Source organism: Aethalodelphis obliquidens, unplaced genomic scaffold (assembly GCF_003676395.1).
Source record: "Aethalodelphis obliquidens isolate GAN/ISIS:26980383/991018 unplaced genomic scaffold, ASM367639v1 scaffold71, whole genome shotgun sequence".
NCBI classification, from domain to species: domain Eukaryota; kingdom Metazoa; phylum Chordata; class Mammalia; order Artiodactyla; family Delphinidae; genus Aethalodelphis; species Aethalodelphis obliquidens.
The window spans coordinates 9,804,123-9,831,005 of NW_020838015.1; the positions used below are offsets into that span (position 1 = coordinate 9,804,123).

General features: G+C 56.5%; 3 protein-coding genes across 7 annotated transcripts; 2 read left to right on the forward strand and 1 right to left on the reverse strand.

Annotated features, from left to right (window-relative positions):
• Window positions 1–6,897: 6,897 nt before the first annotated feature.
• On the forward strand, window positions 6,898–10,970 carry MAGIX (MAGI family member, X-linked). Its single transcript, XM_027091311.1, has 7 exons — window positions 6,898–6,934; window positions 7,028–7,354; window positions 8,137–8,283; window positions 9,036–9,118; window positions 9,193–9,429; window positions 9,541–9,712; window positions 10,433–10,970. Exons 1-7 carry the CDS (start codon window positions 6,898–6,900, stop codon window positions 10,735–10,737), a joined length of 1,308 nt encoding a protein of 435 aa, XP_026947112.1. The 3' UTR covers window positions 10,738–10,970.
• Window positions 10,971–14,027: 3,057 nt separating this feature from the next.
• PLP2 (proteolipid protein 2) lies at window positions 14,028–16,958 on the forward strand. The gene is made up of 5 exons (XM_027091483.1): window positions 14,028–14,282; window positions 15,354–15,506; window positions 15,611–15,706; window positions 16,238–16,328; window positions 16,530–16,958. The coding sequence occupies exons 1-5, from the start codon at window positions 14,187–14,189 to the stop codon at window positions 16,550–16,552; spliced, it is 459 nt and encodes a 152-aa protein (XP_026947284.1). The 5' UTR covers window positions 14,028–14,186; the 3' UTR covers window positions 16,553–16,958.
• Window positions 16,959–17,071: 113 nt separating this feature from the next.
• Window positions 17,072–26,325, reverse strand: PRICKLE3 (prickle planar cell polarity protein 3). Of its 5 annotated transcripts, none has more exons than XM_027091482.1 (9): window positions 26,183–26,325; window positions 24,075–24,160; window positions 23,009–23,268; window positions 20,967–21,080; window positions 20,528–20,665; window positions 19,774–19,977; window positions 19,501–19,687; window positions 18,428–18,727; window positions 17,072–17,807 (listed from the first exon to the last, which is right to left on the reverse strand). In XM_027091482.1, the coding sequence occupies exons 3-9, from the start codon at window positions 23,114–23,116 to the stop codon at window positions 17,215–17,217; spliced, it is 1,644 nt and encodes a 547-aa protein (XP_026947283.1). In that variant the 5' UTR covers window positions 23,117–23,268; window positions 24,075–24,160; window positions 26,183–26,325; the 3' UTR covers window positions 17,072–17,214. The 5 variants fall into 5 exon arrangements, with proteins under 5 accessions (XP_026947283.1, XP_026947280.1, XP_026947281.1 ...); XM_027091479.1 differs by lacking the exon at window positions 26,183–26,325 and adding an exon at window positions 25,376–25,792 and having other exon boundaries at window positions 23,009–23,192; XM_027091480.1 differs by lacking the exon at window positions 26,183–26,325 and adding an exon at window positions 25,376–25,394.
• Between the last annotated feature and the right edge of the window lie 558 nt (window positions 26,326–26,883).

The window sequence follows — 26,883 nt, forward strand, 5'->3', positions numbered from 1 at the left end:
CAGGATTCCGCTGCTGAAGATTCCAGGCCCCGCCCTCCAATCAGCCTAAAAATTTCAACCTTTTCCTGACCTTTCGAGCCGCTACCCCAGTGCGCTTATAGACTCCACCTCCTTGACTAACATTCCAGGCCCGCCCCTTAGCCAAATGCCCGCCCCCAACCCTCTCCAGGCCCCGCCTCCTCAGAAATGCCACTCGAAACCCCGCTGACAAAAGTAAAGATCAAGCTCCGCACCCACAACTAACCTTGCAACGTTCACCTACTGCAGTAACCCTGCCTGTGTCAGCTCCTAGAGGAATAATCTAGGCTAACCCCAGCACCCTCGAATCACCGCCGAGGCCCATCCTCCCAACTCACACCCATTGGCCCCACCCAGGGGAGTAACTAACACTCCTGGGCCCGCCCCCCCAGAACCCCGCTCCACTCCGACCGCGCCCCCTGGAGGCCCCGCCCCCATCACGCACCCTCCTTGGGGCGCAGGCGCAATGTGGCGCCGGCCCGGCGTACCAGCGCCGCCACGTCGGCCGCAGCTCGGGCCGCCAGGGGGCGCGCGTCTAGCCGCGCCAGGAGCTGCCGGGCTCTGGGACCCGCGGGCGGGGGAAGACCACGGCCTGCGCGAGTGAAAAAAACAGATCAGGGCCCACCTTGAGTCTCAGCGACCCCCTACAGCCCCCCCCCACGACCGAAGACCTAGAATGCCCCTCAAGATCCCGGAGACCCGAGACCACTCCCTCGATAGTTCTGAAAGTCACCGACTGCCCCTCTCATCTCCCGCGACCCCCGACCATCGCGGGTATGCCCGTGGACCCAAAACTGCACCCACCCTGGACAGCTATTTAACCCCAATATTCCTGGACACCTCCGAACACCCTGTGAATAACTCTGAAGGTCTCTCACTGCTCCCCTATAACTCCAGTTTCCAGACTCTTCCCCCGAACATCAAGAAGTATCCCGATTCCCCCAGATGTCCCAACAGAACACGGTCTGCCCCCTGTGGCCCAGGCACCCCCGATTCCCCTCCAGTTATCCTAGGCAGCCCTGCTGGCCCACATATCCCCAGAGCCCCCAGCCTAACCCCCCACAATTCACCAAAGACCCCGAGTGCCCAGGTGTCCCCAGTGACCCCGGGCAGACCCCTCCGGCACACCTCCCCGGAGACTCCGGAGAGACCCCCGGGTCTGGTGCGCCGCCCCACAGCGCGGGTGCGGGTAGGGCGCCTCGAGCCCAGCCCGGGTCGCTGGGCCCCTGCCCTCCCCCGCCGCCGCCCGCAGCCGCTAGGGCGCCAGGGCTGCTTTGTTTACCACCTGTCAGAAGGAAAAGGTGAGAAGCAGACAGGCGGGGCGAGGGCTGGCAGGGACGCGCCCACTACCCTCCCACCCCGCGCCCCGTACCTCCTCTGCTCCCCTTAGGGTCCGTGGCGCCCCCCCGCGCGTGGCTCCATGACCCGTACTTGGCCTGGTGGACGCACTGCCGCCAGCGACGCGTTTGGAGCGCCCGGGAGCGCTCACCTGGCGGCCCGCCCGGGCTTGGACGCGGCTGAGGCCGGCCGGTCCCGTGCTTGGCGCCCCAACCAGCGCGGTGACCTACCTGGCGGCCGCCAAGGAGGCCTGGCCCTGGGAGCCAGCGCGAGCTCTTGGCCTTGCTCTGCCTCAGGCGCTGCCTCTCTTTCCCGGCATCATGGGAAAACTCTTTCCGCCCAGGGGATGTTGTTATTCCACCTGTGAGGGGGGAAGTCGAGGCCCAGAGAAGTTAAGGGCCCCACCCGAGCTCTGATGACTAAAAACGGGGTGAGAACCGGAACCCACGTTTACCAGGGTATCCTGCAGCCTCCACCAGAGCTTTGCACATCGTAGGCACTCAGTAAATTTGCAGTGAATGTTTCCCTACTGGGGGACTGGAAGAGTACGGTGGGCTGGGGAGGAGGGTGTCCTTGGAGCCTTTGGGAGCTCCGGGGGGCTTCAGGGGCCTGGGCATGATAGGGTTGGGGGACTCAAAAAGTAGGGGAGGGCAGGTCTCCTGGAGAGTGGGGAGGCAGTAGGAGCCTGGACTTGAGGAGCCTTTGAAGGCACATGGTGGGGGAGGGGACACTAGCCAATGAGAGGGGAGAAATGAGGCCCTTCCTAGGTTTGAAAAGGGGTGGGGCGTGTCTGGAGACAAAGCCCCCAAGGGTGGAGCACTTGGGCAGAGTGCTACTGAAGTGGAAGGAGGAATGGGGAGCTGTGAGAGAAGGCCTGTGGCCACCACTTTGTGGAAGAAGAAACTGAGGATGGGAGGGGCCCAGGGTTGCACAGTCAGCCAACAACAGTGGGGGTCTCAGGTAGCTTACCCCCAACAGTCATCTGGTCCATGACTGTTTCATTATGGGATGTGAACACACTGTGTCCTGATGTCCCTTCTGGCAGGCTGTGCACCCTCTCTCATCCACCTTTCAGGGTCCTGGTTTTGTTGTAGTTGAAAGGGCTGAATGCTCCCTGCTTTCCTTCCTCCTGTAGTCCCATGCCCCTCCCATCTCTGACCTGACCTTGTCTGTGGGGGAACACTGGACCTCCTTCACTGCTCTGCCCTGTTCTTGTGACCGAATGGGGCTTTCACAACTCCCTAAATATGCCCACTGTTATTCCCATCTCCCTGCTTTTGCCTATGCTGCTCCCTCTTTCTAGGAGGCCTTTCCCAGCCTTTTGTCTACCTGGAAGGTGACTGCATGTTATCAAGGCCCAATTCAAAGTCTTCAACCCTGCGTTCTTCTATTTCTGAAAAGAAAGAACACATGTTTATATGCAGACGATGGATGGTTGTCCCTGCAGAATTGTAAACCAAAGTGCTTCTGTCTGTGGGGATGAGTCCAAGCTGCTTTCTTTTCCTGAGTCTTCCCAAGAGAACTGGGTTGAGGAGAAAAACCAAGGCTGAGCCCCAGGAATCCATATCCTCTCCTCCACTGGAAAGCCTTTCCACTCTCTCCTCCAGGGCCCAGTCCCCTTTCCCTCCCCCAGGGACCTCCCCAATCCTGCAGGGCAGTGCTGGTCACCAGGATCACTGGCTTCTCTGGGCATCTGCCTGCCTGAACTGGGATCCGCTCTGTCCCTCTTGGCCACCCCTGGGAGTCCAGCTGATGTGTGCGCTCCCAGGGGTCCCCAGCAGTCCCCAGCATAAGATGGCTACATCTGCCCACCTTCTCTTCAGAGAAGCCAAGATGCTCTCTTTGTATAATGCTGTGTAAACCTCTTACGTATGGCTTGTGGAATGAGAAATAAGGCAACACAAGGCACAATTATTACCCCAGTTTTATAAATTAGAAGGAGGCCCAGAGAGTGTAAGCAACTTACCATGATCTGGCCCTGTTCTTACTGAGACTTCAAGCACTGAAAATGGAGATGGCAGCTTCCAATCTGGGGTTTGGGTCTTGGGGAACCAGTGATTGTGGTAGAGGGGTGCTTAAAGATTGAGGAATGGCTGCCTGAGGTTCTATAGATTGCTTGATGGGAGGGCCTTGCAGAGGAGCATTGTCGAAAGTTCAGGATGGTGGATGGTGAAGGGAGGTTTCCAAGTATCCGGCAGCCTGGATGTTTCAGAAATGGGGCAAAGAGCTTACCAACTGGATGGGGGCTCAAGTGTTTGGAGATGGGGGATTGTTTGAGACTGGGAGATGCTCAGTCTTAGGGGAGTTTGCAAAGGAATGAGGTGTCCAAGGATGGTCTCAGGGATGAATGGTAGGGACGGGACCCTGGGTGAGAGTTTGCTGAGAGCTGATACCAGCAGGGCCACAAATCTGGGGATAGGGGCAAGGATTGGGGTTGAGGGAGCCATGCTCAGGTCACCAAGGCAGCTGGCAGGGTTGGGGGGGCCAGACAAAAGGCAAACCCTAGCTACAGAATGTGGAACCCTAGCTACTGCTTTGTCTGGACCCTCAGTGTACCCCTCTGGGAAGTGGTGGTAATGAAGTGTGCATGGTAAAATTGCCAAAGGATTAGGAATAAACCTTCCAAACCACCTGCATTGTGCCCAGCCAAACTGTGGTAGCAGCTCTGGTGCTTATCTTTAATCAATATTGATTACAATCAGCTGGACAGGCCAAACCCCCTCTTAGTCCTCTCCATTGTGGGTTTAAACCAATGCATTCTTAGCCTCATCCATTCATGAAAATAAGCCTTTTGCCCCTTTTAGCATCACCTAATTCATGGATTTAAGTCAGTCCCTCTCACAACCCCACCAGTTCTTATTGATTTAATCAAATATTTCTTCTTTTTAAGAAATAGATCCCTTTTAAGGGGATTGAGGTTTAATTGACATAAAATTTGATAGGTTTTGAACTTGTTACTGAACGAGGTTCATTTGCTCAACACTCAGCAAGCCAAACGCTGAGACAGCAAGGTCTGCAGCAGAGAAAGGGTTTATTCACCACCTCCCCAAAGGCACAGGGCTTGAGATACTTATGGGATAAAGAAGCAGGGTGGTCTCAGGCCCAGGGTAAAGTGTTTGGAGGCAGGGAAAAGGTAAGGCAATTGATGTTCTGCACAGGTGTATATGAGTTACATGCTTCTTCATGGAATGCATGTTCAAAAATGGAGGTGCTTAGCATGATCTGAGGGTGGAGTTTTCGGCCCTCTGATGTCAAAAGGTCATTCATCAAACACCTGTGCAGGCCCAGTTTTGGGGTCGGTGGTCCCAACCAGTCTTAGCTGGCTCGAATGGGACAAGAGCTGATTCCAAGTTCCTGGAAAACAGTGGTAAGCCCCATTACTATAGCAACCCATATGTCAGAGGTGTTATCTATAGGGGGTGGTAAAGCAGTCAAAAATAATTAAGGCGAGTTTGGTCAGTGAAGGCAGGTTACAAGCAGAGGGGTTTTTAACAAGCTGTTCCCTTACTTGCTGTTCTGTAAGACAAGCTCAAGAATTTCTGTTAGGCACCTGAACAGAAATACTAACCCTATGGGGCATGGTTTCAAACTGTTTACAACTGTGAGACTATCACTACAGTCAAGTTAGGGAACACAATCCTCACTGCCAAAAGTTTTCTCCTGCCCCTGTGTGATTCCTCTTTCCTACCTGCTGGTCCCTCCCCGTCGTCACCAATCTACTTTCTTTCACTGTACATTAGTTTGCATTTTACTAGATTTTTATATAAACAGAATCATACAGAATGTACTCTTTGCGTGGGGAGGTAGGTCTTGCTTCTTTCGCTTAACAGAATTATTTTGAGATCCATCCAAATTTTACATCCATTTTTATTGCAGTGTAGTATTCCATTGCATGAATATTCCAGTTTGTTGATCCATTCACCTGTTGATGGACATTTGGGTTGTTTTCAGTTTGGGGCTATTAACATATGCTATGGACTCGTGTCTCCCCAAAATTCATATATTAAATCTCTAACCCCCGATGTGATTGTATCTGGAGATAGAGTCTTTAGGAGGAAAATAAGGTAAAATGATGTCATAAGACGGGAGTTCCCTGGTGGTCTAGTGGTTAGGATTTGACGCTTTCACTGCTGTGGCTGGCCCGAGTTCAACCTCTGGTCAAGGAACTAAGATCCCGCAAGCCACAGGACATGGCCAAAATTTTAAAAAATGGTGTCATAAGAGTGGGGTCCTAATCTGATAAGATGTGGCCTGATAAGAAGAGGAAGATCTCTCTCTCTCTCTCTTCCATGTGAGGATACAGAGTGAAGGTGGCCATTTGCAAGCTGGGAAGAGAGCCTTACCAGGAACTAAACTGGCTAGCACCTTGGTCTTCGATGTCCCAGCCTCCAGAACCGTGAGAGATAAATTTCTGTTGTCACATGGTATTTTGTTATGGCAGCCTGAGATGACTTAGACAACAAATAAAGCTTCTATGAACATTCATTTACAAATATTTGTGTAGACATATGCTTTCATCTCTTTTAGGTAAATACCTAGGAGTGGAAGGCTGGATCATACATGTAACTTTAACTTTTCAAAGATACTGCCGGACTTCCCTGGTGGTCCAGCGGTTAAGACTCAGTGCTTCCAATGCTGGGGATGTGGGTTTGATCCCTGGTTTGGAAACTAAGATCCCGCATGCTGTGAGGTGCAGCCAAAAACAAAAAACAAAAAAAAACCCCGATACTGCCAAACTGTTTTCTAAAGATGCTATAGACCATTTTACATTTCCATCAGCAGTATATGAGGGAATTCCCCGGGGGTTCATTGGTTAGGGACTCGGTGCTTTCACTGTCTGGGGTCTAGGTTCAATCACTGGTTGGGGAAATAAGATCCCACAAGTCCCACGGCACAACCAAAAAAAAGTAAACAGTATATGAGAGTTCCATTTCCCCCACATCTTCACAAACAGTTGGTATGGTCAGATTTTTAATTAACTTTAGCCATTCTAATACGTGTGTAATGGTATTTCATCATGATTTTAACTTGCATTACCCAAAAGACTAATAATATTAAGCATTGTTTACACGCTTATTTGCCATGTGTATATGTTCTCTGGTAAAGTTTGTGTTCAAATCTTTTGCCTGTTTCTTCCTCCACAAAGTGGTGGCCACAGGCCTTCTCTCACAGCTCCCCATTCCTCCTTCCACTTCAGTAGCACTCTGCCCAAGTGCTCCACCCTTGGGGGCTTTGTCTCCAGACACGCCCCACCCCTTTTCAAACCTAGGAAGGGCCTCATTTCTCCCCTCTCATTGGCTAGTGTCCCCTCCCCCACCATGTGCCTTCAAAGGCTCCTCAAGTCCAGGCTCCTACTGCCTCCCCACTCTCCAGGAGACCTGCCCTCCCCTACTTTTTGAGTCCCCCAACCCTATCATGCCCAGGCCCCTGAAGCCTCCCGGAGCTCCCAAAGGCTCCAAGGACACCCTCCTCCCCAGCCCACCGTACTCTTCCAGTCCCCCAGTAGGGAAACATTCACTGCAAATTTACTGAGTGCCTACGATGTGCAAAGCTCTGGTGGAGGCTGCAGGATACCCTGGTAAACGTGGGTTCCGGTTCTCACCCCGTTTTTAGTCATCAGAGCTCGGGTGGGGCCCTTAACTTCTCTGGGCCTCGACTTCCCCCCTCACAGGTGGAATAACAACATCCCCTGGGCGGAAAGAGTTTTCCCATGATGCCGGGAAAGAGAGGCAGCGCCTGAGGCAGAGCAAGGCCAAGAGCTCGCGCTGGCTCCCAGGGCCAGGCCTCCTTGGCGGCCGCCAGGTAGGTCACCGCGCTGGTTGGGGCGCCAAGCACGGGACCGGCCGGCCTCAGCCGCGTCCAAGCCCGGGCGGGCCGCCAGGTGAGCGCTCCCGGGCGCTCCAAACGCGTCGCTGGCGGCAGTGCGTCCACCAGGCCAAGTACGGGTCATGGAGCCACGCGCGGGGGGGCGCCACGGACCCTAAGGGGAGCAGAGGAGGTACGGGGCGCGGGGTGGGAGGGTAGTGGGCGCGTCCCTGCCAGCCCTCGCCCCGCCTGTCTGCTTCTCACCTTTTCCTTCTGACAGGTGGTAAACAAAGCAGCCCTGGCGCCCTAGCGGCTGCGGGCGGCGGCGGGGGAGGGCAGGGGCCCAGCGACCCGGGCTGGGCTCGAGGCGCCCTACCCGCACCCGCGCTGTGGGGCGGCGCACCAGACCCGGGGGTCTCTCCGGAGTCTCCGGGGAGGTGTGCCGGAGGGGTCTGCCCGGGGTCACTGGGGACACCTGGGCACTCGGGGTCTTTGGTGAATTGTGGGGGGTTAGGCTGGGGGCTCTGGGGATATGTGGGCCAGCAGGGCTGCCTAGGATAACTGGAGGGGAATCGGGGGTGCCTGGGCCACAGGGGGCAGACCGTGTTCTGTTGGGACATCTGGGGGAATCGGGATACTTCTTGATGTTCGGGGGAAGAGTCTGGAAACTGGAGTTATAGGGGAGCAGTGAGAGACCTTCAGAGTTATTCACAGGGTGTTCGGAGGTGTCCAGGAATATTGGGGTTAAATAGCTGTCCAGGGTGGGTGCAGTTTTGGGTCCACGGGCATACCCGCGATGGTCGGGGGTCGCGGGAGATGAGAGGGGCAGTCGGTGACTTTCAGAACTATCGAGGGAGTGGTCTCGGGTCTCCGGGATCTTGAGGGGCATTCTAGGTCTTCGGTCGTGGGGGGGGGGGCTGTAGGGGGTCGCTGAGACTCAAGGTGGGCCCTGATCTGTTTTTTTCACTCGCGCAGGCCGTGGCCTTCCCCCGCCCGCGGGCCCCAGAGCCCGGCAGCTCCTGGCGCGGCTGGACGCGCGCCCCCTGGCGGCCCGAGCTGCGGCCGACGTGGCGGCGCTGGTACGCCGGGCCGGCGCCACATTGCGCCTGCGCCCCAAGGAGGGTGCGTGATGGGGGCGGGGCCTCCAGGGGGCGTGGTCGGAGTGGAGCGGGGTTCTGGGGGGGCGGGCCCAGGAGTGTTAGTTACTCCCCTGGGTGGGGCCAATGGGTGTGAGTTGGGAGGACGGGCCTCGGCGGTGATTCGAGGGTGCTGGGGTTAGCCTAGACTATTCCTCTAGGAGGTGACACAGAGGGTTACTACAGTAGGTGAACGTTGCAAGATTAGTTGTGGGTGCGGAGCTTGATCTTTACTTTTGTCAGCGGGGTTTCGAGTGGAGGAGGTGGGACCTGGAGAGGGTTGGGGGCAGGCATTAGGCTAAAGGGCGGGCCTGGAATGTTAGTCAAGGAGGTGGAGTCTATAAGCACACTGGGGAAGCGGCTCGAAAGGTTAGGAGTAGGTTAAAGTTTATAGGCTGATTGGAGGGCGGGGCCTGGAATCTTCAGCAGCGGAATCCTGGAGTAGCACCCTGCACGGTGAGTCTAAGGGTTTAATATGAGGGGCGGGATCTGCGTGCTATTAGAGGGAGGTAGGAAGGTGTTTAGGATTATTCAAATAGCTGGTCCCAGGGTTATTAGCTAAGAAGGCGGGATCAGGATAGTTATTCGTGTGGGCGGAGCCTAGTTAAATGGATGAGCATGTCTGTCTCTGCATCCTAGAGGCAAGGAGATGAGATGAGGCTAGAAATATTAACTCAGTAGGCTGGTCCTAGATAGTTTCTTTATAGTACCCTTCCGACTGCCTTTTTCATCCCCCAGACAATAGCGTGCTGGATTCTGCAGACATAGAGGTCACAGACAGTCGCCTTCCTCATGCCACTTTCGTGGAACACCGGCCCCAGGTACCACCTTGTCCTCCTTCGAGGCCACCTGCCTCGAGACCGGCAGTGTATGTATACTTGTGTCCTTACTCCAGCATCGTCGGTCAGAGACCTTGGGTACACGTACCGCGCCACCCCAAGTGACCGAGGGTAAGGCACGTCGTGCTTCGAAGCCGCCCCAGGCCTCTGGTCAGTTCTGTGTGGAACTCGTTCGCAGTTCCGTGGGCTTTGGCTTCACATTAAGTGGAGGCCGAGATGCAGACGGGGACGCTCCGCTGGCAGTTCGCGGGCTGCTGAAGGACGGGCCAGCACAGCGCTGCGGTCGCTTGCAGGTGAAGCATAAAGCACCCTCCATTCGACGGTGCCAGCCCTGTCCTATCCTGTTGTCAATGTGCTCTCCATTTTGACCTTTCTACAACACCCCTTGCCTTGCACTCTTGCAGCCTGGCGACCTCGTGCTCCACATCAATGGAGAGTCAACTCAGGGCCTCACGCATGCTGAGGTCATGGATCGGATTCGCACAGGAGGTCCCCGGCTCTGCCTTGTGCTAAGCAGGCCTCCTGAGACCCACCCCGGCAAGCCTGAGCGGGTGGGAGGGCCCTGGAAAGAAGATGGTGGGTTTCTCAGAGGATTGGGGTCAGGGATCTGTGAGAGGAAGAGGGTCGCAGAGTGGAGAGGCTGGGGACCTGGGTGAGAAGGGTTTGGTGGTCACAATGGGGAGGATCAGGGCTTGGTGTTTGTGAGGGTCATGATATTTTCAAAAGTGGGGATGGGAAGACCAGGGTCCCAGGATAGGAATAAGGGTGGATTTCAGAGGGGAGGCTTTTGAGGTACTGTGAGGGAAGAGAAAAGAGGGGTTTGGGGCAAAAGTGGTTGTTCAGAAAGAAGGGTCATGGTCCTCAGATGGGAAAGCAGAGTGGGTCTCAGTGGAGAGGGGATGGAATGGGGATCCAGAGGGTAGGGGGTCTGGTCCCAAAAGACGAGGGATCCATTAGGGAAAGGATTGGGAGTTGAGGAAGGTGGGATGAGCAAGGGAGAGAGTCTGGGATCCTGTATGGGAGGGATTTGACTTCCTTTGGGAGTTGTGGGAATTGATTTCTGAGGGGAGTGTTCTGCATCCAGGAAGGGAGGGGACTCGGGAAAGGAGGTGTCGGGTCTTGAGGAGTGGCTCGGGTTCCCGAAGGGCGTGTCCATTCATTGACGGAGGTTTCTCTGAGTACTGGGGTCTCTGTCTCCCGCAGTCCTTCGAGTCTGCCGGCCACCCTCAGCCAAGGGGCCCCATCTCCGTTCCCCACCCTATCGCCTAATCTAACCTGCAGTCTTGCCATCCCCAGATCGCAGTGCAGATCCTGGGGGACCAGAGGTGACGAGGTCTCGAAGCTCCAGCACTTCCCCACTTCAGCACCCTCGACCCCGTACGACGCCCCAAACCCGGGGCAGCCCGGAGTCTAGCCCAGGAGTGGCGGACGACCCCGCGGTTCCTCCTCCTGAGGGCCGCACAGAGGACCCCAACGACCACACCCCGGATTCCCCTGGACCCTGGCTGGTGCCGAGCGAGGAACGGCTCTCGCGAGCCCTAGGGGTCCCGGGGTCCGCGCAGCTAGCCCTGGAGATGGCAGCCGGAAGGCGGAGGCACTGAGCGTGTAGCAGACGGGTCACTTGGTACTGCCCAACCTGGATCTGGTGTGCCCCGCCCGCCGCTCACTAGCATCTTGGGGAGAGCTTCCTTGGCCTTCTCCCCCCTCCTGCTTCAAAGTCGACCAGCCCTTGCTCCCCTCGAGGCGTCAGTGGTACGGCCCTCCCGGACCGGCCAGCCCTGCGCAACTTGCTTCGGGCGGGGGAGGTAATAAAATGGTTCGATCCGGTCTTAACTTGCCAGGTGCTCTAGGCTGGGTGGGGCTCCCGAGTCCTACCCGTAAAGCAGCGGGTGGGTCGACCTGGTTGTGAGGAGGGCCTCTTCTAGCAACCATTGGCAAGCTTACTTCCTGCTGTTTCTTTCATGCCTCTAGAGAGGTCTTCGCTTCTGCCGGCATAGCCCCACGCCGTTCCCCTTCGCCAACTCCTGCTTCTCTCCCCATTTATTCATTTCACTGTTTTGGACGTGTGCAGGGCTCAAAGTTAATTATTGCACGTGGCGTGGGGAATGCAGAGGTGGGCCTATTGTGGCGGGGAGTGCACCAGTGTACCCACAACCCCGGCCAGGAGTCGTCCAGACCCTCAGCTGGGCTGGATAGCAAGGTTAGAACCGGGGCGGCTTCCTTCGCCGAGAACCTGCGGTCTCTCACTTCCAGCCTGGTCTGCCAGCTTTGGCTGGCTGTAGACTGCCACCCTCACGGCACTGGCTGGGGCCCCGAAGCCCCCTTCGGGGCGGAGCCAGGAAGGTGTGAGTCAGCGGGCCGGGCTAAAAAAGGCTTTTAGAACCCTTGGGCCGCGCCCCCCTCTTCCATAGATGGTGAGGAACCGCAGCTGGGCTTGTGTGCACACGCTACACGCTGGGCGTTCCCGGTCCTGGGAGAGGCCCGAGTTTCCTCCGTCCTGGGAACAGCCCCAAAGCCGGGGCTTATATGGCCAGCTGGACTCCGGTGTAGCCCCAGTGCGGGCGCTGACCGAGGCCAGAAATGTCCAGTCACCTCCGCTGTCACCACATCCTGAACACTTCGTCCCATCCCCCCAACGAAGGAAGCTGTGGTCTGGAGGGAATGGGCAACTCTACCCCCTATGGGGAGGGGCTGGGGAGGTGAGGGAGGGAAAGGGCCCGAGTGTGAGTGTCCAAGGTGGCGCTGGGGAGGAGAGAGGGACTGTAAAACTAGGCTGGGAGTTGGGGTATAAAGAGGTGAAGAGGTGAACCCTTGAATGATTAGCGCTGTAGGCACTGTGGGGGAGTGCACTGGGGCTTCTAGTTGACCCTAACTCAGAGCCTGGTAGAAGTGTGGCTCTAGGGAAGTCAGGAAAGGGCTCCAGAGCCCCAGTCCTATAAAAACAGTCACACCCAGGAGACTAATAATATCGATAGTACTGCCAGCCACCATTTACTTGGTCTTATCCTGGCTACCGGCTTTACTGGCACTATCTGTTTCCATCTAGTTACACATCGACTCAACAATCCCGATGTGACCATTTCACAGAGGAGAGAAATGAGGCCCAGTGAGTATAAATAGCTTGAGGAAGTTGGGGATTGAGGCAATATTTAATATTGCCCGATTCCCAAGCCTGTCCTCTTAATCTCACCTGCATTTGACAAGTATTAATTGAGCCCCAACTGTCTACCTTGCCCTGTGATAGGCACTGGTGAGATGCTGGAGGAATGAAATATAAAGATTTCTAACCTTGTGTAGCTGAGGTAGTGGGGGGGGGGGTAGACAGATGTCAGAAAAGAAAATACACAAGAAGATGAATAAATAAAAGATAATTTCAGAGAGAAGTGAGAGTTAGGAAGATAGCAAAAGGTTATGGTGGGGGAGGTAATGATGGTGGGCTGCTGGCCTCTTTGAAGACATAATATTTGATCTGGGACCTGAGTGACCAGAAGCTAGATGTTTGTAGAACTGGGGGAAGGGCATTGACAGCAGTGAGAACAGCAAGTTCAAAGGCCCTGATACAGAGCAGAGTTTGTTCTGTTCTAGAAACTCTGGCATGGCCTCACAGAGTTGGAAAGCAAACACTCAGCCTTGGGAAAGGTATGCTTCATGCCTTCCACTATCCAATCCCTCTTTCAGCAACCTGGGCTGAAAGAGGGGAGCCCCTTAGTTTTGTGGGACCCCAGGTTCGGGGGTGGGGGGGAAGCAGGCAGGCCCTTGGGTTGAACCATCCTGGCCTTCCAGCCATGGCTCTCCTCTCCTCAGATGAGATGAGAATGAAACCAACACTCACTCTGGAGAGAGTGTGCCCCTCAGCACATCTTGGGGGAGATCCTGATTCCATGACCAGGTGCATGTCTCAGACGCAGAACTTGAGGCTGAGTCAGGAGAAATTACTCGCTCAGGATAACACACTCTTCAAATGTCATCAGCCTTTTCACCCAGTCTGGCACCCAGCAGCCTTCCCCTCATCTTGCCAAGCTCACGGCAATAAATAAAGCTGTGCTCCTTCCCCATTCTTCATCTAAGACTGGGCTGACAGCCCCTCTACTTAGAACCAGGAAATGGAAGCCCAACATTTGGGGCCAGGGCCTCCCTAGAATTGCAGAACAGAGAAACAGACCCTGAGCCCTGACACTATTAATAACGTCCACCCTTCATTTACCGAGCAGTTTGATGCTCAACAGGCTTTGTTCTCTCTCAGCCTGTGCACTGGCGAGGTCTCATTCCATCACTGCTAAGAGGTTAATTCCATGGTCCACGATCTTTTATCCACAATTCCAAAATCCAAAAAGCTTTGGAAACCAACAGTTTTCCCACAAGTTGGGCACAATTTGGTTACAAAACTTGACCTGACTTAACCAGGAAAAATTTTTGGTCCTGGCCTATCCCACTTACTGTGAATGTCCACACCATTCCTTGAGGAAATATTAACGTGTTTTTTTTGTTTGGTTTTTTAACGGGACAGTCTCAGACCCCGCTGAGAGTGTTAAATAATATGCCTTATACGTATTGAGAAAACTTTCTAAAATCCAAGATATTCCGAATTCTGGAAACATACCTGAGTTTAACCCTGGCCTCGGCCGTTTTTACAGCTAAGGAAACTGAGGCATTCCCTTCCAAAGCCAAATCCCCATGGTTCTGAGTTGAGGCAGCCCTAGGCGCATTGGTATTCTAAAAGCGTGAAGGGTCTCTCCAGTGCAACACATGGCTCGCAGAACTGCCAAGCCTCAGAGGCTGGCGCCCCCGTAGATGGGACGCCCTGGGGGCTGTGCGCCGGGCGGGTAGAATCCTTGGCGGGAGGGGCAAGGGGGCTTCCGGGGCGGCGGCCACCTGGCCCGGCCCGCTCCGGCCCCGCCCGCTTCTGCTCCGCGCGGTGATTCACTCCCTCCTTCGCCCCGGGGCCCCCTTCCCGGCCAGACGGCGGGCAAGACGGCTGGGTGTGTACCGTCCTCGAACCCACGAGCAAGCGAGCAGATTCTCCGCGCCTCTCGGGACTCCGGTCCACGCCATGGCGGATTCCGAGCGCCTCTCGGCCCCCGGCTGCTGGGCCGCCTGCACCAACTTCTCACGCACCCGAAAGGGAATTCTCCTGTTTGCTGAGATTGTGAGCGTCCCGGGACTGGCGGGTGGGCAAAGGCGGGGTAGGGTGGCTGGACTACGCGGAGTGGGGCAGCTCCAGGGGAGGCAGGCGCGTGGCCCGGGCTTCTTGGCAGTGGAGCGAGGGGTGCGTGGGTTGGTGGCGCAGGCCCGAAACCAGGGGCGCACGGAGGACGAGTCAGTGAAGTTTGGAGAAGGTGGTCGGGAGCTGCTGGCCCACGGGGTCAGGCAAGAGGCCCATAGGGGCATATGGGGGGCCCCATGGAGAGAGACCCCATAGACTTATCGGTGGACTCATCGGAGGGGTCCCCAGGGGCTGGGTGTTGGGGTGCATCCCGTGGCAGGGCGTGGCGCGGCCTGGGCACTGGCGGGAGGGTTGGCAGAGCGCCCAGGGGCGGGACCTGTTGGGGTGGGGTCCCCGCGCGCTAGTCCCGCGGGGTAGGGTGACCAGCCCTCCCCCAGTTCTTCCTCGCCTCTCTGTGGTGGGGTGGGAGGTCCTCAGCTATTTGGGAGCCTTGGTTTCCCGTCCCTCTCAAAGTGGGCGCCTCCTTTGAGTCACTTGTAAAAGGGGTGCGGCGCCTTTAATGGAGCCCTGCCCCTCTGGTATCGCTCTCACCGTTTCCCAAAGGGGTTGCTGGGAGAACCGCACGTCCCGCCCTGTCAAAGCCCTGAAGCTGGCGCCGCGAGTGCTCACAAAAAAACACCTGAAGGCACCACTCCCGGCAGGTCATCCTAAAAGGGAAAAGAGGGGAAACTGAGGCACCTAAATCTACTCCTTATTAGCTGGGTGATCCTGGATAAGTCACTTCATGTCTCTGTGCCTCACTTTTCTCATCTATAAAATAAAGATACTAATGATAGTACCCAGCTCATTAGGTTGATGTGACGATTGAGTGAATTGATACTTGTACAGCTCTTAGAACAACATTTGCAACACAGTGTGCACACAATAAGTGTTTAGCTATTATTATTTGTCATTTCCCAGTCCTGGTATGCATCTGAGTTTGAGGCCCCCAATTTAAACCAGTCCCCTCAGCCCTGGGAGTTGATCGAGGCCCCCTTTCACATATCCTTCCAGATATTGTGCCTGGTGATTCTGATCTGCTTCGGTGCCTCGACATCAGGATACTCCTTCTTGTCGGTGATAGAGATGATCTTTGCTGCTATCTTCTTTGTCGTCTACATGTGTGACCTGCACACCAAGATACAGTTCATCAACTGGCCTTGGAGTGTGAGAAAGGGGCCACAATGGCAAGGCTAGGGAGGGGCTCGGGAAGTTGGGATTGTGGGGGGAATTCTGGACACTGACTTCCCTCTTCTCCCTACACCTCACAGGATTTCTTCCGAACCCTTGTAGCGGTCATCCTCTACCTGATCACCTCCATTGTTGTGCTTGTTGAGAGAGGAAACCACTCCAAAATCGTTGCAGGGGTAAAGGCTGTGGAGTCAGCTCCAAAGCACAGAGAGAGGGGTTTGAGGATCCTGGGGTCATTTCTGCCTCCGCTTCTGCCAGAAAGTGTGTGACCCACAGTAGGTCACACTTGTCCTCAGGGCCTGCAGGAAAGTCTGACCCAGGCCCTGGTTGTCCTCCCCAAATCATTTGCTGTAAAGGGCCATCCCTTGTCCGACACAGGGACTTTTGTGGGAAGCACAGAGAGGTGGCCCCTTTGTCGATACACTAGACTATACCATCTGCTAGAGCTTTGTCTCAATGTACAGTATGAATGGCGTGCCCTATATGTGGGGCCACTGTGTGGCTGCACTGTGTTGAAAGGTACTAGGAAGAGGGAGGGTGGGGTAGAGTCCAGTCTCTGGCCTTTCCCTGGGGCTCTCTGGCTTGCCAACCTGGGGCTTTAGCTACCATCCCTGCATGGGGTAGTCACTGGAGGTGGTGGATACAAGGAGGCCGAATAGGCTGACTAGCCTAGTCCACTCCCACCTCACTCCCATCCCCATCCTCAGGTGCTGGGCCTAATCGCTGCATGCCTCTTTGGCTATGATGCCTACATTACCTTCCCCTTGCGGCAGCAAAGACATACAGCAGCCCCTACTGGTAAGTGTGTGGGTGTGTTGGGGGGGGGGTGTTGCTAAGGGGGTGAAAAGAAAATGGGTCTCCCAAGGGGCATGAATGCCAACTCTGTCTCTTATTGATACTTAAGGCTTTAGTGCCAATAAGTACCATAAGCTTCAGTATTCTTATCTGCAAAATGGACATATGGATCCAGCCAATGCGTCCTCTCTTTTCCTCTTGCAGACCCTGCAGATGGCCCGGTGTAGGTGAACTCCCTTCATTTCTCTCAGCAACCTGCAAATAACACCTCCATCGAAATAACTCCTCCCCGCCCCTACTACAACACTCCCAGTCAACTCCCAGCCCCCTACTGAGGTAAAAGCGCCTTTATCGCGAGAATTTGTCTTCCAGGCTGCCAATCAACTCCTCTGGGTATGGCCACCTTTATGGGTGTGCCTAGGTTCCCCCTTCCTTCTGCAGTATCCAGATGGAGACACCACTTCTGCCTGGACAATGCCCCCACCTAAGCCACAAAATGACGGAAGAGGGTGCCTCAGATTTCAGACTCCAGGCCCCAGGTTGTAACCCACTCCTAATAGTGTGCATGTGTGTGTGGGAGGAGAGGGGTTCTGTGGAGGAATAAATAAATAATAAGCAGATTATTAGAACATATGATAGTGAATAAATTAATCCTTTGATCAAATGTAGCTAAATCTCAAGCATCAGGAGGGGGAAAACTGGGGGGAGCTGGAGCAGCTGGAGCAAGGAGGTAAAGAAGCCAGGCCTGTTTTAAAACAAATATTAAATTACTTCAGTAATACAAACAGATGAAGGAGGGAGGAAGGCAAGGGATTTATGACTTAAGTTGGGGGGCTGGGTCATCATCTACACTGACTTGAGAATGCAGCCCTCCAGAACTGTCACTCTTTCAAGCCACGATGCAGTTCTTGTCTCTGGCCTGGCGAGGCATCCCTGGGCGAGAGTTCCTGGGGAGCTGTGGAGATGGGGAATTGGGGGTCTCAGTTGCAGTGTCCTGAGCAGGCATTGGCCTGCACAGGTGTGGGGGCAGTGGGATGCGTTCCCCTAGGAAGAAGCCGTCGTCCTCTGAGGATTCGGAACTGGGACTGGAGGGCGAGCTGGAGCAAGATCCCGAGTTCGACCCTGATCCCAAGTCACATCGATGGTGGCGACGTCTGCCAGAGTGGCGGCGGTGATGGTGGTGGTGGTGATGGTGGGGGTGGCGGCGATGTATGGGGCCCCTGGGCGGGGGGCTGCGTGGCCTGCGGCGCTGGGCTGGGGGCACACTCAGGGACCGCCGCGGGCCTCCCTCAGACACCAAAGGGTCGCGGAAGCTGACGCGTGGGGTGCTCTGGCGACCAAAGGCACCATCTTCTGGGCGCGGGTCCGGCTGGCCGGCAGGCCCTGAGGGTGGTTCGGGGACACTGCGGAGCCCCAGCTCGGGCATGGAGTGGCGGTGAGGGGCCCCTCTCAGAAAGCGGGCAGGCTCCTCGGAGCCTGCAGCTGGAAAGAGAGATGGAGCGACTCCCTGTATCTCTCGCCCCACCCCTACCCCAGCCCAGGGGAGGCCTTTGGAAAGGGCCTTCTCTCTCCCCCATCAGGACTGGGAAAGTGGAGGCAGGCATGGGGCGGGGCAGCGAGGTGGGGAGTCCGGGAAATGTGAGGCCTGGGGCAGGTTCTGGGTGGAGGGAAGGTTGAAAGCAGGAGGAACAGGACCAGATGGATTGGTGTATGGGGTGTGGCCGGGGTGGGGGCGTGGCTTCTGGTGAAAGGGGAGTGGCATAGGCTGGAGCAGACAGGGTCTGGGATAGAATGGGGGCGGGGCCTGGGGGGCGGAGGGTGAGGGGTAGAGGGTTTGGAGGAAAGGAGCAACTTGGGCTCAAGCTGGGACAAGTTGAGGTAGGGAAAGGGCCCTGTACAGAAGTGGGGTGGAACCTTGGTTCACGTTGGGGTGTAGTTGGGGATGGAAACTAGGCCTGGAATGGTTTGGGGACGAAGCCGGGGCTGTGATGGGGGCGGGGCCAGGGATGCCACAGGTGAAGGACCTGGGCGAATCAAGGGGCGGGGACAGGGTTGAGGCGGGAGCACCGGAGTGGCTGGGCGTGGCTGGAAGGTTGGCTCACCAGGCGCTGGCTCGGTGCTGGTGCCTTTTGTGGAGGTCTCAGATACCCCCTCCACAGCAGAGAAAGAGGCTGTAGAGGCTGTGAGAGGTGTGGAGACCGTGCCTGCGCTCCAGCTGCGGCGGCCGGGCCCCGGAGCCGTGAGCTCGGACCCCAGGCTGCAGGCTCGGGAGCAGAAGATTAGGCCACGGCGTGGCAGGAAGGGGCGGCCCAAGAGGGCTCGCCCACAGCGACTACAGCAGAAGCAGCGGTCTGAGGCGTGCCAGTGCTGGCCCTCATAAGCCATCTGGCCCTGGTCCAGGCCTGCGGGGATGGACACGAGGGGGAAAACTGAGGCAGAGCCCCCAGGCATATTCCCAACCCTCCTGAATAGGGGCCCTTCTTGGGAAGAGGCAGGGAATCTGAGGCAGGGTACCCAGAGATGCCCTCTCCTCCCACCTCTCCAGAATGGGGCCCTTCCTCATCATTCTCTCCTGGAAACTGGCTGATAAATGTCTCCTCTGCCTCCCTTTCTTTCCCAGGGTGGGGGTAGACATTGGACTCCAAGATGTGGGTCAGGCTTAGACATTAAGAGGTGGCTTCAGGTGGAAGGAGAGTGAAGGTGGACCTGAAGAAGAGGCCTGGGTGGTGGCGGCAGGACACAGAAGGTAGGGCATGGCCTTGGTGGGAAGGGAGTGGGTCTTAGAGAGTAGGGTCTGGCTTAGAAGGTAGGGTTTACCTAGGCTGATGGAGGAGAGTCTTAGAGAATAGGGCATAGCTTGGAGTAGGGGCCAGGCTGAGAGGGTAGGAGGGTAGCTATGGTGGGGGGCAGGGCTAGGAATTAGAGGGCACTCTGGAGGTGGACCTAGATGTGTAGTGGTGCCTAGTGTAGGTGGGGTTTAGAAAGTATGGCATGATGGGGGGACATTGGTAATGGAATTGCAGGGAAGGGTATAGGGCTACAGTGCTGGAGCTAGACTTAAAGTATGGGGTATAACGGAAGATGGGGCCTGGAAGATGCCCCCAGGAAGAATCCTGGCGGTGGGGCTGTGACCCAGCTGTCCATCCATCCCCCATCCAGTCCCATGTGCACCCACCAATGTGCTCCCCACAGCCATCACAATACTCCGCGTGGCGGGCCTCGTAGCAGGCGCAGCAGTGGGGGCGGCTCTGACGCATGACATAGCGCTGCCCTCCCAGTGATGCTTCACACTCAAAGCAGCAGAAGTGACCCATGTGCCAGTGCCGGCCCTCGGCCTCTGTGCACTCAGGGGAGAAGATGATCTGGGGGGCAAAGGCCATCCATGGCCATCAGAAGGGCCTGCCCTTGCCCACCCTCCGTTCACACCCCTGGGCAGAGAGACACGAACCTCGTCACAGGCTTGGCAGCGCGGGCGCAGGCGTTCAGCATGGTGGCGACCACAGTAGACCTTGCCAGCATGGTAGAAGTAGATGAGGTCCACCAACAGCTCCCGGCACGTGGAGCACACAAAGCACTGTGGGTGCCAGCAGGCACCCAGGCCTGCACGGCTGGCAAACACGGCGATGTCCCCACCTCCAATCTGCTTCCCGCACTGCCAAATGACAGGTGGATGCTGTCACCATCACCAAGATGGTAGGATGGATGGGGGTCAGCCAAGGTGTGTCACACATGGGCCTTCCCCGTGGCCTTTGTGACAGGCCCCATCCAGGGGGTAACTTTGAGATAGGCCCTGGACGCTGCTCCTGGGGGAGACCACAGAGACAGGCCCTATTTCTCGTGGGTGGCCTTAAAGGCAAGTCTCCCCTTTAGGGGGTTGGGGAAACCATAGAGACAGGCCAGGCCCAGTTGGGGGATCTTAGCAACAGACCTCACCTAACAGTAAGATCTAAGGTTAGGCTCCACCCACCAGGGGGGCCTTAGAGATAAATCCCACCCATCACCCAGCTCTAGAGACAGGCCCTGCCACTGTGGGTTGGTTCTTAAAGACAAGTCTCAATCATAAGAGGACCAAAGAGATAGCCCACGCCCCATGTACACTGCATGGAGGGGAGAAAACTCTTTCCAGGGCCTGGCAGATGGGCCCTGTACCCCAGGGCTTGGAGCAAAGGCACCATTACTCACTGAGGCCCTCCATGGCTCACCTCCTCACAGATGGCCCCAGTGATGGTCACGGGGAAGATGCGCACGGTGCCTCGCCCCAGATTCTCCCGCTTCCGCTGCTGGCTGAAGGCTCTGAGTTCTTTCTTCTCTTCCTCTTCCAGAGCTGTGCAGTACTGTGCCTGGAGTAGTGGGGATCTTCCAGGCTCCTCCCCTGATGCCTGCCCCCAGCCTTCTTCCAAATTTCATCTATGCTCAAAAAATTTACTTCTAGGCCTTTATATAGATGGTGCTTCCTGCCTTAAATACCCACCCCTTACCTCTTCTGCCAAGGCACAGCTGTGGTTTTGCCTGTCCAGACCTGTCACCTCAGATCAGCTCACCTTTCCTCCTCTGACCCTGCCCACTTCTTTCCAGCTGCCCAGCATTTGTCCAGGCTGTGTCCCCTACCTGGCATGCCCTTTCTGTCTTCTGTCTCCTCACCTCACTGTCATGTGGGGGCAGCTGGTGCAGCAGCTGTTTGATCCTGTATTTCTCCCCGGGACTGTTGACGTAGGGGACCTTGTCCTCTGGAAGGCAGCTGAAAAATTGGTATACCTGGGAGGACATGGGGGATGGGAGAAAACAATTGAGACTAGGGGTGATGCAGTGGGATGGTGGGTCCCTACTTTTCTGAGAAAATTAAAGTCATCGTGAGGGAACTTCTATTGACCCCCTCCTCCCTACAGGCCAGATCATTTCTGCCACTTCCTAAGCATACTGAGAGTTCCCTCATGTCTTGACCCCACTTTTCCCTCCATCTGCTGCTCCACTTTTCTTTCCCCTTTATAGCAAAATTCCTTGAAGGAGTTGTGTGCATTTGCTGTCTCCACTTCCTCTCCTCCCATTCTCTCTAGACCCCACTACAGTCAGGCTTCCCTGCCCCCTCTGTCCCTGCCTCTCCTCCAAAGCTATTCCTGTCATAGTCATTGATGATATCCACATCGCTGAACTCATTGTTCAGGTCTCAGTCTTCATCCAACTTGACCCATCAGTAGCACTGGACACAGCTGGTCACTCCCTCTTCCTGGAAACACTCTGTTCCCTTAGCTTCCAGAACACCACACAGCCCTGGGTTTGTTTCCTCCTACCTTATTGGCTGCTCCTTCTCTGCCCCTGTTTTGGTTTCTCCTCAACTGGCCAACCCCTAAATGTGGGAGGGTCCTCAGGTTCAGTCCTTGGTCCTCTTGCCTCTGTCTACCTTCAGTCCCTTGGGAATCGAATCCACCCTCATGGCTATAAATACCATCTCATGGCTAATGCCTCACAAATGCATACCTCCAGCCCTGTGACCTCTCACTTGAGTTCCAGACAACGTGACCACTCAGATGTCCAACAGGCATCTCAAACTCCAGATAGCCAAAACCAAACTTATGCTCTTAGCCCTCAAACTTGCTCCTGCCTTGGCCTGCCCCATATCAGTCAATCCATCCATCCTTGGGGTCATCTTTGACTCCTCTGTCACACCCACAAGCAAATCCTCTCAGCTCTATTTTCAAAATATAACTAGAATCTGACCACCACTCACTACTTCCACTGCCAGCGCCATCATCAGTCACTTGGACCATTGCAGTAGCCTCCCTTTCACTGATCCCCTGCTTCCACCCTCTTACAGTCCATTCTACACTCAGCAGCCAGAGGGATTCTGTTAAGTCCTAAGACAAATCACATCCCTTCTGTGCTCACAAGCCTCTTGTGTCCTCTCCCTCATTCAGAGTGGAAGTCAAAGTTCTGTCCATGGCCTCCGCCATCTCTGACCTCACCTCCAACTACTCGCCCCATTGCTTACTGTGCTCCAGATACACTGGTCTCCTCGCTGTTTCTCATACATGCCAAGCACACTCCTGCCTCAAGGTCTTTGCATTAGCTGTTTCCCTTGCCTGGATCGCTCTAACCTCAGATATCTGCATGGCTCACATCCTCACCTCCTTCAAGAAGCTCAAACATCATACACTCACAGAGGTTGACCTGGGCACCCTATTTACAATTCTAACATCTCTCTCTCTCTCTCCCCCCTCCCTCTCTTCCACTTCCCTGCTCTATTTGTTCCGTAGCCCTTACACCATCTGACGTATATTTACAGGTTTGCTTATTGGCTCTTGCTCCCTTTGGGAATACAACCTCCATGTGGGCAGATGTATTTTTCTGTGTTTTGTTCATTGCTGTGTTCTCAGTGCCTAGAACATTGTCTGACATGCGGTAAGTGCTCAGTGACTGTTTGTTGAATGAATCAATCAATGGAAATGTAGTGAATGAAGTGCTGGGATAAGACCTGAGGTAAGGGGAGGACAGGAGAGGGGTGAAGAGGTCCTGAGGAACTGGCCCAGCGATCAATCAGGGTTCCCTGCTAGACCACAGAGGGGTCAGAAGGACATGCACAGTCTGACCACGCACCCTAGAGTTTCCCTGGAAATAGGTTCCCACTTGAGTGTGCATGTGTGTGTGTGCCCACTGGTGAGCAAGAGTGGGTGGTGGTGTTTGGTCACCTGCTCGGGCTTGAGACCAGGGGGCACCCAGGCATACTCCTCCGAGGCACAGCCGGAGTCGTCGTCAGAGATGGAGTGGCGCTGGAAGTCTGAGATTAGCCGACACATGATGCGTTCCAGGTCCACAGGCACTGCGTGCACGGCGTGCTCCTCCCGTGGGCATTTGCAGTGCTGGCAGATCTTTCTGAGGGGACCGGGATGGGGGGTCAGCTCCTAAGGGATGGCCCACTTGGACCTCTTGGCAGCCCAAGGAAGTCCAACTGAGGGCCAGAGACGTTCAGATTATCACCAGCAAAAGACTCCTAGCCAGACAGGGGCCTGGGGGCGGTGCTGAGCGGAGGTGGGTCTGTGAGCCAGACTACTGTCGGGAGTTGGCCGGGGCTGTGAGGGGCAGAGCGGCCAGCTGGGGGCAGGGCTGTGAGCTGGGAGTGGGGCTGCGGGGCCTGGGCCGAGGATGTGAAGGGGTGGTGGGGCTGTGGCAGGTCTCAAGGCCATCCCCTGACTTTCAGCACTGGGACTTGGGTCACACTCTCCCGGCAACGGGCCTGAGTAGGGGTGGGGCTCTGAGTCTGAGATTGGAGTTATAAATCTAGGGGTTTCCCCTCATGACTTTGGACGTGGTGGGGGAACTTTCCCTAGGGGTGGGCTCTAGCTTGTGCTGAGGCTCTGAGCCTGAGTGAGTAGGGCTCTGTCTGTGGTATTTTATGGGACGTTTTGGGTACAGGGCTCCACTAGGATAGGACCTGGGTCTGGGAGGGGAGTTCTGAGCCCCAGAAGGGGGCTGGAGGTCAGTGGGCGGTTCTTAGAGCCCGGGACGGAGGATCTCCCTAGAGATGGGACTCAGAAACTTGGAGCACATTTCTGGGGGCGGGGCTGTGTAGTAGGCGGAGCTCTCCTGGGAACTGGACAATTGGGAATGAGTCAGGGGCGGGGCTCTGGACCTGAGCTTTCTCTAAGACCTGGCTCAAGCCTAGGGGCGTGGCCTAAGTTGGGGGGGTTCCCCTAAGGGCAGGTTCCCATAAGGGCAGGACCCTGACGAAGACAAGGTCCTGGGATGGTCACCTACCTCCAGCCATGCAGCAGGAAGCCGGGGCACTGCTCCCTGCAGGAGTTGCAGGGCTGGCCTCGGTCTGGGTCCTCTGCTTCTTGAGGCTGTAGTGGGAGGGGGCAGACGCGGGACCCGGCGAGGTGCGCGCGGGCGGGGAGGGAGAGAGAAGTCAACGCCCGCCTCTCCACTCCGAGGCCGGCAACCACACGCCGGGGCATGTCCCACCAGGGCAACGCCGGGCAGGCTGGGACAGAGTCCAGAGCGCGGGGGAGGGGTACACAACCGAGGTAGAGGCGGGGGAGCTGAGGCCACCTCCCTGTATGCCGCCCCTTTCAGGGAATTCCCCTCCCCGGGCCAGCACTGGACTCCCCTCACCCAACCTCGACACCTCCCCACCAGCCTCTGACTCCTCTAGGCCTCAAAACACCTCCCCCTGAACTCAGAGTACTCTCCCCACCAAAGCAGAGCCCCTAATCTGGGTGTCTCCTCTCAGGCCTCATCTCGGCCCCTTCTCCACTCAGGAAGCCAGCAGCACTCCAGTTCCACAGGGTAGGAATCTGAGACCCCGTCCTTACTTGGGATCCCCACGTGAGCCCTGCTCCTCTTTTCAGAAGCTCAAGAGCCCATCCCCCAAACCCTGGCTTCACCTTTTCATACCCAAGGAACTGAGACCCTCCTCCAGGATCTCAGGAGGCCCTTGAGCCATTCAGAAACCCACATCCCAAGAAGCCTTGGCCCTTACCCCTCATATCCTAGGGCTATTCACTCTTCTGGACCACCAAACGCAGACCCCACCCAGACAGCCCCTCCAAGGGAAGAGAGAGACCCTCCCATCTAGGAAGTCAAAAGCTTCCTGGCTCAAGTGGAAGCCTGGAAGCCCTCTCCTCACAAATCCCAACCACTCGACTCTCAGTATTAGGGCACCCCAGGAATGTAGGGCCTCACTCCTCAGTTCACCTTCCGCCAAGGTACAGGAAGAGGTCCCTTTTCTCATAAGCTCAGGAGGCCCCTGCTCAATCTAGGACTCCAGGACCCAATCTTTTGGCTCTCAGAATCCCCTCCCATAATTCACCGGAGAGGGGAGTGCACCAGGTCCCCGGGGTGCTGATAAAGGTGTGCGGAAAGGTGATTAGGGAGCAAGGGCCACCACGTTCCTTCATCCACATACTTCCAGCAGTCCCAGGCCCTCCGGTTTGGGAACCCTGAGGATGGGGATTCCCAGATCCTCTGGGAGCGCCTCCTCGCTATCCCTATCCCCTGCTCCCTCTCCCGGGCCTCAGTTTACCCTGACCCCCACCGCTGCCCTGAGTCTCGCTCACCGCGCGCCCTGAGCGGCGCCTCCGGGACCCACGCGCGAACATGGCGCGCCCAGGCAGGGTCAAGCCGGGCCGGGTCAGGCGAATGGAATCCTTGTGGCCGTCTGGCCACCGCGCATCCGGCAGGGGAGCTCTCGGTTCCGTAAACCTGACACCGGCGTAGGAGGAGCGCGCCCAGCGGGGTCCGCCCCTGGGCCTGTTGTCTCTCCCGGGCCAAGGCGCCCCCTGCCTAGAGGTGAGGGGCGCGCAGCCCAGGAACGCCGTGCGCGAAAGCTTCCTTGCACTCCTGCCTGGGCGGGAGCTGGGCCTCAGAAAACACGGGCCCCAGAGCCCCCAGGGTTCCACATGGTCTCTCACAGGACATTCTAGGCCTTGAGGGCTCTGTAGTGGAGGACTGGGAACTTGGAAGTGGCGACCTGACCGCAAGGAGTGTGCGCTACAGTACTTGTACTGACGCTTTGTGTGATTTATCTTGGATGTTTATTTGGGGGATGGGTTAAAGCCACCTCTTGGCCCCCTCCCCACTGGTGATGTTCTGAGGGTCTCTTTCCCCCGGATGAATGCTGCAAGAATGGTCCCAAGCCCCATCGCAGCCCCAGCTGGTGCTCCCTCACCCCATCAGAGAGCTCGATCTTATGTCCCCGCCCCACGTCCCTGTTCTCATCCGTTTTCAGAGCCGGAGGGGGTTAAAGTTACCGGCCAGGTTCCGAGGCCCTCTTCCCTGTTCGCTCCCCATCTTTACAGGCCCAGCTGCGATGCCCCCTAAGTCCCGAGAAATAGATTTTCAAGCCTTCCTTCCCCTGCTCTCACTTTTCTCTCTCCAGTGATTCTTTCCCTGAGCTCATTCCCTGAGCTAGGACTCTCTCCGCGCTCTCAGGCTTCGCTATGCCTCGGGGCTGGGAGGAGGGGGTTCCCGGCACACAGCCAGAACTCCGGTGCCCGGCCAGGGTCTCTAATTAGGCACCGCGGTGGCGGCGGTCAGCCGGGCCCTTCATCGTGGGCGCCGGGGACTTCACCCCCCATCCCCACCGCGCCCCATTACGCACATCCTGGTCACTTCCCGCCCCTCCCTGCCCCAGGGAGGAGCCTGAGACAGGTTATAGGGAGTGAATGAAAGAACTAACGAGTCACCTTGGTGCCCCGCCTCCCGGCCTTGCAGCCTAGTCGGTCTCCCGGTTCTCCAGCTGGACCAGAGACAAGGAAATAGAGAGACATCAGGGTCTGAAGAATGCGAGGCGGGTGGCTAGAGGGAAGTCTCCCTTTGAACCGTTTGGGGATTCAAGGACAGGGCTCCACAGGGGCTGGGAAGGGGCATGGCTAAGGGACCAGAATTAGAACCGAACCCTAGAAAGACTGGGCATTCGGTAGCCAGTAGTGGGGCAGTTGTCAGGGCTACTCAGAGAGTGACTTAGAATGATCGGCAGGCGAGAGGCTTCACAGAGGATAGGGCTCAGCAAAACACTGTTGGAGGGGCCGAAAATGGTGGGGTGACTCGAACGGTGTCCAGCAGG